The sequence below is a fragment of the Zingiber officinale genome, chromosome 2A, assembly GCF_018446385.1.
Source record: "Zingiber officinale cultivar Zhangliang chromosome 2A, Zo_v1.1, whole genome shotgun sequence".
Taxonomy (NCBI): Eukaryota; Viridiplantae; Streptophyta; class Magnoliopsida; order Zingiberales; family Zingiberaceae; genus Zingiber; species Zingiber officinale.
Genome location: NC_055988.1, coordinates 101,305,758 through 101,317,540, shown reverse-complemented (window position 1 = coordinate 101,317,540; position 11,783 = coordinate 101,305,758). Strand labels below are relative to the sequence as shown.

Sequence of the window (11,783 nt, the reverse complement as noted above, 5' to 3'; positions counted from 1 at the left end):
AAGAGAAGGAACTACTTACTTGGATCTAAGAAGGTGAGTGTGGTTGTAAAAGGGGTTGCTTATTCCATCTCCTAGTCAGACCGCTACAGAGAGGGAACAAAGAGTGCTGAGTCAGCCCGCTACGAAGAGGTAGTGAAGGTGGGTGGTTTGACGAAGATGTTTGATAACTATCATTTGATCATGATATTTTGATTTATATAAGCATACCATTTGATCTTCTCATGTGTTAATTCTATGTTTATATCATATTTCATGAGTTATTTTTATTTATAGACTTAATTACAAATTATCTTATATTTACAATATTTTATGCCAATATTTGGATATATTCTTTGTAGATATCAAGGGATCATGGATCCAAGTCAAATCAGACCAAGTTGGGCTCAAATATGCATTTAGATGGGAATATCAAACTCTAGAGCAATTTTAATCGTTCATTCAATATCCAAGAATATCTAAGTCATCTATCAAAGATTTGTCCCATCCAAGTCAAAGAGAGGGTAGATCACTACCATTGATCAAGATCGGGAGCTTCTTATCCAAATTTGAAGTGATCCAATCGTTAGATGAGATCTGAAGCATTCTTAGCCGTTGATTCAGATCTCAGATTTGATTTAAATGAGAAGGTACAATGCTCTTTTTCATTCATCAATGTCTCTCACGTTAAAATAGAGGCGGACACGAGTTGCTCCAGCGATCCCATTTCTTTCCACCGCCGACGAGCAAGTGAGGTCAAGGGTGCTTCCTTTCCTCCGGTCATCATCCTCTCTTCCGTCGGTGACGCCACTTCAACCATCTGATCTCTAGCTTGGTCGTGATTCCTGAGCGAAGAAGAAGAAGCTGAGAAGTAGTGCAATATGAAGGTTTGATCCTGATTCCCTCTCCGTCCAACCGGTGATCTTCTTCCTATGAAGCTCCGACCGTAACCAAATGGCAAGAGATAATTCTTTCTATTTCCTCTTTTGATTCTAGATTTCTGTTTTATTTCACTATATCTGCATATATCTGAGCTGATCGGTTCTTCACTAATTGCAAGATCTTGATATCTTTGTCAAGATCAATAAGTGCTTGGGGATTCTCAGCTCACCTTGGTTCATTATTTTCCTCTTCTGATTTCTGCATCTCGATTCTTGCAATTTCGAGCCAAGTTTCTGTTTCCTTTACTATTCAGTTTTATAGACTTGAATTAGTTTAGTTAGATAAAGGTTTGGATCTGTTTTCTTATCTTCAATTTAACTGAATGTTTGTTAGCTCCACTGATGGAGATCTGAATCTGTTTCTATTTTGATGTTATCCGGTTGCAAAAATCCGAATTGTTTGATTTGATCTTGTTTAGTTTCCAATCTACTTGGATCTGTTAATGATGTAATCCATGTCATAAAGTGGCAGTATGTTATGGGTTCATGATTAATACATAGATAGGATTTATTCTATTGCATTAAATTTAATTTTATATTTGTCTTGCTATTTTATTCCTTAGTTTAATTCCGTTGATGATAATTTTCATAACATAGGGTGACAATACGTTGCAGATTCATTGTTGATGATTAGTTAGGGTTTCCTTAAATTGCATTAGGTTTAGTCTCATTATTTGCTTTACTCTTCATTTGTCAGTTTAAGAACTCAACTCAACTCCAAAACTCCATGTTATAATAAATTGATCCTAAGATTCAATCATTGTTTACACTCCTTGAGAGAGACAATTCGGGGCATTCCCTATGCTTCATTAGCTTAGAGGGGTTCGATGATTATTTGATATCAATTCACAATACAATCGGGTTTATCAATGTTCAATGGGAGAGGGATTCAACATAGTGGGGTTAGGCAGAGAGGAGTTCGAAGGAGAGATTAGGTGGAGTGGAGTTCGCGGAGAGGGGGCCGCTAGCATAGAGATCATGAAGAGATCAAGAAAGAAAAATGCGCAAAGATCATGGACAAAAATGCTTAGGGTTCAAGAAGGCAGGGGGGATGCAACAACAAAAAATAGCGAAGGGGAAAAAGTGGCTAAGGAAAAAGATAACAATATTTAACAACACTTAATAGACAACGATTTTTAAAAACCATTATTGTAACCTCAAAATAGCCCCCCAAAAAATAACTCAACGACAATGATTTTTCATAAGCTATTGTTTTTGATTAAAAAAACAAAGCTCAAAGATAACGATTTTTGTTAAAATAGTTGTAAAAAGGTAAAAAAAAAAAATAATGGTTTTAGTATAAAATCGTTGTCTTTTAAGTGTTATTGATTAAGAATTTTCTTGTAGTGTCTGGATAAATCACAAAAGCACAGTACTAAATCATCGGTAATCGACCTCCATAATCTTCATCGTCCCTATAAGCAGAGAAATAGCTACATTGGGACTAGGGTTACAGTTGCACCCCTGGAATTTGCAAAAAAAAATAATACACTAGAAAAAAAATTACAGAGACCTAATTATAAATTTTATTTTTTTAACCTTTTCACAAAAAATTCAATTAGAATCCACCAACCAAACATTTCTTTCCTGAGTTGAACCTTATTTTTCTCTATCTTGTATTTTCTTCTTCCTCCCCTAATCCCCTTTTTATTGTTTCCCTAACTCTAATTTAGCCATCAAAATCCTCCCTGCACGTCACTGTCATTGCCAACCATGTTGCTATAGCCGTCGTCACACACTATTGTTGTCAATGCCACCGTCATTTGCTACCAGCGCCGCCATCATTGCTTCCCCGATGCTCTATAATAAACATTTTTTTTATTGAGATGAAGTTTTCTTACTTAATCTCTTTCTATTACAGATTTAAGTGTGGTGAGGGGTAATCAGTCTTGTAATGTAATAAAAAATTGCATTGTAAGAATGATTACTTTATTTTGTACAATTTTAAAGCTATAATATAATGTAATGTAATCTGAATTCTAAAAGGTAATAAAGTTTTATAATATGAATTATAAGGCTAACAACACGTAATCCAATTACATTCTAAGCCTAATATTTAACTCAAATTTAAATATTAAATATACCCCTCTAGTTCTTTCGATTAAACCAGCCAAGTCTAGTCGCTGCATACTCCACCTCCAACACTAGGGATGTTGAGTCCAGCCGCTTGGAGAGGTGTCGTACTGAGCAATGTTATAGTGTGGGCTCCCGAGAGGATAATCATCTCAACCTAGGTCAACCCTTCGCCAGTCATCGCAGAGACCGCGCTCGCCTCCATGAATTTGTCGGAAAAATCAAAACTTTGGCAAAGGAAAACGAGCACAATCGGAGATGCTTGACAAAGGGCAGTGTCGACCACATCCTCTCTACCCTCTTCAGCAGTTGGGGTGATGAGGAAATCCTCTCCACATTAGCCTTATTTCTCCCCTTGGATCAAGAAACATATCGGCATATCAAATAGAACAAGTCACTCCTTTTCGTGGTCTCCTTCCTTGAATCTGGCGATTTTGATGCGAGGTTCAATGCGGAACTAGTCTTCAAAAAGCTAACATCTTCTCTTTCGTTGGAGCGGATTAAGGTTCTCGCGAGGATAGACGGGATAATCGAGGCACTACTGAAGCTAATTGAGAAGTCGATCTCATCGCGGACCACCAAGGTGGCCCCTAGCGGTGGCATTCTACCTAGTCTTGACCCATGAGAGGATCGCGACTAAGGTTTCAGAATCGGGGATCGCCCCCTACTACTCAAGATCCTTGTCGACGCCAACAGGAGCACCTCCAAGAAAGCTCTAGGGGTGTTGGATAACACTCTAGGCTACAGCCATGGTAGGGAGGCGGTGTTGGTACTGGTGAAGAAGATGTTGCGGGTGTCAGAGATGGCGATGCAATTCATTGTGTTAGTGTTGTGGAAGCTCTACAAGAACAAGAAGCAAGGTGAGCGCATCACGAAGGCCATCAAAGTTAGGGCCTTCTAGAAGCTTCTCATTCTTGTCTAGGTCGGGTGCTCTGCACCGATGAAGGAGAAGGTAAGCGAACTACTCATGCTACTAAACACACACAGGAGAAGCTCGAAGTGCACAGAGTGGATGGATTTTGGGGGATTAAAGAAGTCCTTCTAATCGCTAACCCTAAGATATTTTTGTCATTTTTATAATAATATGAATTACATTCCTTAATAAAAAATAATAGATACCAAACAAAAGAATATAATCACTCTTGTAATCAAATATGACAAAAAAAAGGTGATTTGCTCGCCTTCAGCGCCCCCGTTAACCTTCCCTGAGCTAACATGGAGTTGGTAAATCATGGGTGACTACTAGCTATTGGTCTAGTGGACAAGACATGGGGGAAAGCATGCTCAGACTGCTGAGCTTTAGCCCTATGACCTAACATGGCAACACCCCATGCCTCAACCATCGCACCATCCCGAGGGGACCACCCTTGTAATAAAAGATTACATACATAGTATACAACTCTTTGACCCAATGTAGTAATATAATATTAATTACATTATATTATAAATTTTATTACATTATAAGTTTGAGTACCTTACCCCTAACCAAACGTAGTCATAGTGTTAAATTTTTAGATATTGATATTTTTGTTTGCTAGTTAAATATGTCAGTATTTATAGATATTGAGGTATTCTGTATATTTGATGTTTGATTTGTTATATGAAGGCAATCAGTTTCATTGACAACTATTCAAAAGTTTGATCAATTGAATCACATAATTTATTACATTGATAGATTCATCATATAATTGATTACAAGAAAATATGTAATTAATGACAGAATTTAATTATTGTCGACCATATATAAATCAAAATAAATTACAACTACTAATTTAGCGATGAAAATTAAATTCTGTCATAAATTCCGTCTTTATACTTATTTAACCTATTTAATTAGTGACAAAACTTATTTCATCACTAAAATAACAACGGAATTAAGTTTCCGTCGCTATTTTAGCTACGAAATTAAGTTTCCATTACTAATTGACTTTCTAATTAGGGTTTCATTCCCAATATTTTCTTCCTGGAGCCTTGAAATCTTCTTTTCTGATTGTCTCCAATTTTTAACATCTTTTCTGATCTTCAGCATGCTCCTCTCTACTCCGATCTCTGACACCGACACACATCCCGTTGATATGCTCGATTGCCTCCCCTTCCTTGTCCTCTCTTAGTGACGGCTTGGTGACTGCCTCATGACGAGGTCTCTCCTTGGTTGCAGCCTCGCAGCGAGGTCATGAGGTCGGGCATGACCTCAGCAGCATACCCTCAGCCATGGTTGGCTTGAATTCACCGTCTTGAATTCACCCCGTCTGATTGCAATGCTAACTACACCACTGCCTATAAGACCATCCAACGCTGAATCAGTACTCTTCTCGTGAAGGCAAACTAGTGGGCTTTTTTCCGCTTATAGATATTTAATATGCATAGATTATATATACTTTTATGCTTGTTTTGACGTACATTTACTTGTATTTTACTAGTATAATCTATGATTATTGCACTTTCTTTCATTGTAATATTATATTTCCACTTCTTTGTTGGAGATCTATTTTTTTGTGTTTTCTTATTGACAGGATGCACTTTTGGAGTGAAAACGGTGTTGATAGATAATTTAGAGAATAAATGAAGACAAAGGGGCTTGGTCGTGTGGAATCCACACGGTCGTGCCACTTACCAGAGGAGGAGATGACCCCGGCCGTGTGGATTCCACATGACCATGAAATAAAAGCAGAGAAGAAGATAGCCCTGGCCGTGTGGATTCACACGACCATGTGGGGTTCTAGAGGCAAAGTAGACTCTAGCCGTGTGGATTTTCCAGAGTCGGAGTCGACCTTGGCCATGTGAATCCACATGGTTGTACCATCGGACCAGACTGTGGTCATGTGGTTTCACATGACTATGGTAGACTAGTGCCTAATACTATATAAAGGGGTTTTCTCCTGTTTACTTATTTGGGGATCTTAGATCCATCTTGGATCTTAGGGAAGGGTTCTCCCCCTTGGGGGAGCCCTAGGCTTCATCCTCGCCAATCTTCACCTATCCATCTACCTCCAGAGCAAGGGAATACCTCCAAGGACACCACGCTTCAAGGATAAGCATTCTCTTACCTCTTAATTCATGTTTTAAGTTGTAGATGTTTTATTTATTGTTTCTTGGTTGTATCTCCCTTGTAATGAAGTAGATATCTAGATCTAGCATGTAGAAAGTAGTTATGTTATGATATCGATGTATAAACTTGTATTTAGACATTTTCCTATGTAATGATGTGTTTACTACATGTTCTATGTATTATGCCTTTTATATGTTTGATGAAATGTGCCAATGGTGTAAACATGTAGACATGAGAGGTTTATCTCTATTTTAATGTTGCTACTAGACTAGATAATCGGGAGATCCTTAGTGACAGAGGATACTCATTCAATTTGACATATTATATATGCCCTTAGTGACAAAGGACATTGATACTTACCCACTTTCTAGAGTCAAAAGATCTTAACATGGGGGCTAATTTTTATTAGGACATTCTAATAGTGGATACTCCAGTGTTGCTGTTAGGAAGTGACAGTGTAATCTAGGAGCGTATGACCAAGGGGTCATAGTGACAGGAATTCCCTCTTAACCGGACTTTCTAGATTACATCTCTATTTAATGACGTTAGAACTTGGGTAGACTCTCCGGTGCAACCTACACGGGGGTTGTGTTGGGCTTTAGTTATAATCCCTACACGAGTGTAAGCATGAAATTAGGTAGATGAACAATGCATAGAGACATTCACTAATATCGTAACAAGACCGAAATCCTAACATATATCATCCATCCCTTTCCAAGATCATCTTTTATTCCTTCTCTCTCTCCTTCTCTTTAATCTTTCTCTTATTCTCTCTCTTTCTTCCAACCAACCTTACGTTTGTTTAAGAAATTTGCTGTACAAAATTAACTAGTGCTTAATCAACAGTTTTTGTGGGATTGATATTTTTATTACTGACGATGTAGTCGTGTACTTATGGCCTCGTAATAATACTTCGGCCCATGACCGCCCAATCCAAGTTTTTCACTAAGTGCAATGTCAAATATGCCCTAACAAAGGATAAAACCTCAGTAATATGAAAAATCTCAATTACGCTTTAACTGTTGCACCATGCCGAGAATAACAAATTGTACATACCTTAGGGTTTTTTTTCTTACTTTCACATGCTAATTCAAGACTATAATCAAGTGGTGGCTTGTTTAAGGAGTCAACTATAATTACTATTGATGTATCAGGGTTGATTGTACTGGATAATGATATGGAGTGGTTAGACTCTTTAAATGGTTAATCAGGTATTTAAAGATCGAATTATAGTTGCTATACACTATGAATATTTTCTTTTATTGGAATGATAATTTTAAGAATGCTAACCATTTAGATGGGCATTCACGATTAGGATTGACACATAAGTGATTATTGTTATATATATATTTTTTAATTTAGATATTCAATTTTCATGATCGAATTAATCTTGAAAATAGATCATTTATAGACAACCTTATAAAATTTTTTCACGTACTATAAATTAAATTCAAAAAGTACAGATATCCACAATCCAACCCAACCTCATCTATAGTTCGAGACATCCAGAATGCCAAATGTGAGAATCGAACTATCCGTGCATGAATTTTCCGTCTTATCATTTACCATTCCACGATACCCGGCCCTGTGAGTTCATCGCACCTTCTTTTCCTTATATTTCAAGTAATTAATGGTAGCAGTTAATTATCAAATCAAACCTAAGAGGAGATAACAATCGATCCACCTTACTGATTACATTTCTCCTACGGATGGCTTAATACAATCGATCAAAGCAATTAAAAGGGTAAGTAAAAAAGGATACACCTAATAATATTTCATCATATTTTTTATTTTAATGTTATTATAACAACTATTAATTAACCGTTATACTATTATAACACTTACAACAATATAACTAATATTTAGTTATTAATTGGACTAGTTTTAAAGTAATTTTTATCATTTATATAAATTTTAATTAAGTTTAAATAATTTTAAATAAATCAATTAGATTTTTTTAATATAAAATGATAAATGTATAATATTTTAAATTAAGTTGAATTAATTAGGTGTTATAATAATATTATTATTAATAATAATAATTTAAAATAAAAAATTTAAAATTCTTTTAAAAAATAATTTTTAAAATCAATTGGGAGAGATCTAGACATCAAAATTCAAAAAAAAAAAAACAAAGCCTTGTTTTTCTCGGTGGTTCGGAGAGAGATTTATATCACGGATCGTAGCTAGAGCAGTCGCGGTTTCACTCCATCTTATCGTCTCTAGGTTAGAGCTTTTCGACTTTCGACCATGTCGTCTTCTCTTCTCACCGCCGCCCCTTTCCTTCACCCATCTTCCTCCCGCACTTCACCTCCATCTCTTCGCTTAGATGGCTCTTCCCTCCACTGGAGCCTTCCTTCCTCCCGGAGGAGCGGTGCCGCGCTTGGTATCCGCGCCGTTAAATGGGAACCCTCGAAGGTCTCTGTCTCTCCCTCTCCCTCGTGAATCGATTCTCCCGTCAGAAACTCACTTCCTTTATGATTTGTCTCTCGATCAGGTGGCACCGCAAGCTGATCGGGTCCTTATTCGTCTAGAGGAGCTTCCTGAGGTTTTTCTCTTTTTTTTCCGTCTCTGGTTTATATTTATGTTCCCGTTGTTTAAGCTACTACAAGATTTTGCGTCGTCAGATTTGGCCTCGTCGTTCTCTATGATGACAATTTGTGTTCTTAATTTTGCCCTGTATCGAAGATGAAGATTGCACTTTATATAGGGATGTGGCAGGTAGTTTTAACAAGAATTGCAATTTAATCTTTGAACTCGAAAATTGTATCTTCTTTCAGAATATTTCTACCAGCTTCCCGATTTGATTATGCTGATGGACGCATAATTGCCAGAATTGTCTCTTTTTAACGTTTAGTTTTGAATAAGTATATGCAAAATTACGTGGTTATAGGGACTAGTTGTTAGCTTGTGCCATAGGAATGGGGAATTTAGGAGGAAGAGAAAGCACCGTCAGATTTCTTCTGTAAATTCAACAAGATGCTAAGTTTGTTACTCAGTGCTATTATTTTGTTCTTCATGCTAATTGGTCAAGTTCTTTGATCAGAAATCTGCTGGAGGTGTATTACTTCCAAAGTCAGCTGTTAAATTTGAACGTTATTTAATGGGCGAAGTAAGAAACAATAAATTCGTCTACTTATGCTATTTATGTTAGCCAACAAGTGACTATCCTCTAAGATGAAATGTTTTTAACAGATATTGTCAGTTGGTTCTGATGTCACTGAGGTCGAAGCTGGGAAGAAGGTACTTTTTTAGTACATTTATTATACTTATTCAAATCAAATATTTGTGATGCTTAAATTCATAAGTGCATGAAGTAATTGTTTCTGAAGATAAATGTAATATTTTCTATCAATGAGTTTGATTTTATATTGTTGTCAAGGCAAGTATCTTAGATATAATAGTGCGGATAAGCTTGGCCATAAAAAAAAAAAAAATCTTTTCTTGCCAACTTTGTATATTTAGTAATTTAGTTGTTCGAACTTGAGCGTGTTTCGCTATAGATCATTATCATTTTTACTTAGTTAGCATTGCGTTTAACTTTGCCCTTTGCATTTATATGACCTGAAAGAAAAGAGTTTCCTATGATTATTGCTTTTATGATATCTTTCTTTTGAATAAAGTGGTGTATCATGCTCAAAGTCTTATAGTGGTTGTATACAAAAACAGTGAGAATTGCTGCCTTTTCTTATATATATTTTATATACCAATCTCTTTAAGCATCAAATCAATAGTGCGGGCTGCACATGAACACCAAAATATGTGTGGGTGCCCCTCTTTTAAAAATCTCTTAGCAGCACTTCCTTCCCTAACCTTCTTTATTTATTCGACTATGTGGGAGTTCAAATATGCATCAATGGACTTTAAAAAACGTATACCTAATTCACAATTTACATGCAAATTCATAATGCTTTCATTCTTCTTATCTGTCAACAAATTGGTTATAAAAGTACAATCAGTTCTCTTCAAAGCATTCATATGAGCTTGCCAATCTTTTTTAATCAGTCACTTCTTTCTTAAGTAAAGGTGTACCTAGTTTATAAGGTGTTGGATCTTTGCAACTCAGAGTATATTGCTTGCCTCTATCATATTGTGGAGAGGCTACATGAAATGGAATGTCTGCCTCATAGAACCGCCTAGCAAGATAGTGGTTTACTTTCTTCCTTGGCAAATTTACATTTGATGCTTCTTTGCCTGATGAGTATTGTGATGCCATGGCCATTTTAGATTACTTCTGTTGAATCGATTGATCAATCATTTACTTTTCCTTTTATTGCCCACTTCTTTGATGTATCTCTTTCCACAGAAATATAAACGTTTGCTCTTTCTTCTTTAAGCAACTTTGCCTTGTTATTCATCTTTTTCTTTTTCTTTCCTGCTGACTCCATGCATTTAAGGATCACTTTTTTTTAGCTTCAGATACTATCTTTTGGCATCTAAAACATTACCTTGAATATGAACAACTGTTGCTTGAATTTGTAGAATCCTTGGCTCTTCTTCACTATTGGAAATTCTCTCTCCTTGTTCTGCTTTCCTGGTTGTCTGACGACGCCTCGTTCATTTGCAGGTTCTTTTTTCGGATATTAATGCATATGAGGTATGTGGTATCATCACACTGTAACTTTTTGTTGTATTGATTTGAGATCTGCTTGATGCTTTATAGACTTGCTTAGCGGGGGCAATTTTTTTTTTATGTATATTTCACGTTACCTCACTTTTTAATTATAATTAATTCAACTTATTTGATTAAAGATTGTGTGTCATCTTTAAATATTTATATTAACTTGTTCATTATTTGTCAGTTGTCGAAATCATTTTCTGAAATGAAAAGTAGACTCTGACCAGAGAAGCATTATTATATTAAGAGTGCTTTCCTTGGTTGTGTATCCCTCTAATTTAGTTATTAAGAAGGTAAGAAATCAAAATTATGTGGGAGAGTTCTTGATCTGAACTAAGCTAATATAAATGTAAAGCAGCTCTTTGGTACAAATCATTTGAATTAGTATGGTAAGTCAAGAATCTTGAGCTACATCTAGAGCTTTATCTGACATTCTTATTCATAAGAGGAACTTAGTCCTGATATAATTCTCGATACAGGTGGACTTGGGAACGGAGGTCAAACATTGTTTTTGTAAATCTGGCGATCTGCTAGCTGTTGTCGAATAGATGGATTTCTAAATAATTTTGCGTGTTATGATATCATTCAGGGAGTCCATTAGCAGTTAAAACCAATTATTTTGGATACTCATCTACTTAGACATCGATGCTAATATGCTGGATGATGATTTCATTTCTTTTTGTATCGTGTTTTATGGATTGTTTTTTGATGATTATTGGAAGGAGTTGAGTGACTTGAGAAAATTAACGAAAATATATTAAAACATAAAATTTACGTTTTTTTTATGGATAATGATTAATGAGGCGTTATTTGTTTCTCTCGGGTAAGAATTAGGCCTTTCTTGTGCTATCTTAGTGGAGTGGATATTTGAATTTGCTATCTTGTATCATCCTCTATAAATTTAAATTTCGGCATGTTTTGAATGCAAAAAATCATTCTTGTTATCCGGTCATGCGGTGAAAATTTAAATTTGCTACTTGCATTCTGCATTTAAATGGAAGTCGTACTGGATGTCGATATCATTGTTATTGATAAGAATAATAAGGTAAGTATATTCTTACTTATGTTTTGTTAGGTTCACTTATGGGTTTGGAAATTAGTAAACATTTGTTATAAATAATAATTT

The 11,783-nt window shown here is 35.8% G+C and overlaps 1 protein-coding gene across 1 annotated transcript; it reads left to right on the top strand.

The window, feature by feature from the left end:
* Positions 1–8,221: 8,221 nt before the first annotated feature.
* LOC122041751 (10 kDa chaperonin 1, chloroplastic-like) lies at positions 8,222–11,372 on the top strand. The gene is made up of 6 exons (XM_042601539.1): positions 8,222–8,457; positions 8,537–8,587; positions 9,086–9,151; positions 9,235–9,282; positions 10,607–10,636; positions 11,137–11,372. The coding sequence occupies exons 1-6, from the start codon at positions 8,290–8,292 to the stop codon at positions 11,203–11,205; spliced, it is 432 nt and encodes a 143-aa protein (XP_042457473.1). The 5' UTR covers positions 8,222–8,289; the 3' UTR covers positions 11,206–11,372.
* The last annotated feature ends 411 nt before the right edge of the window (positions 11,373–11,783 follow it).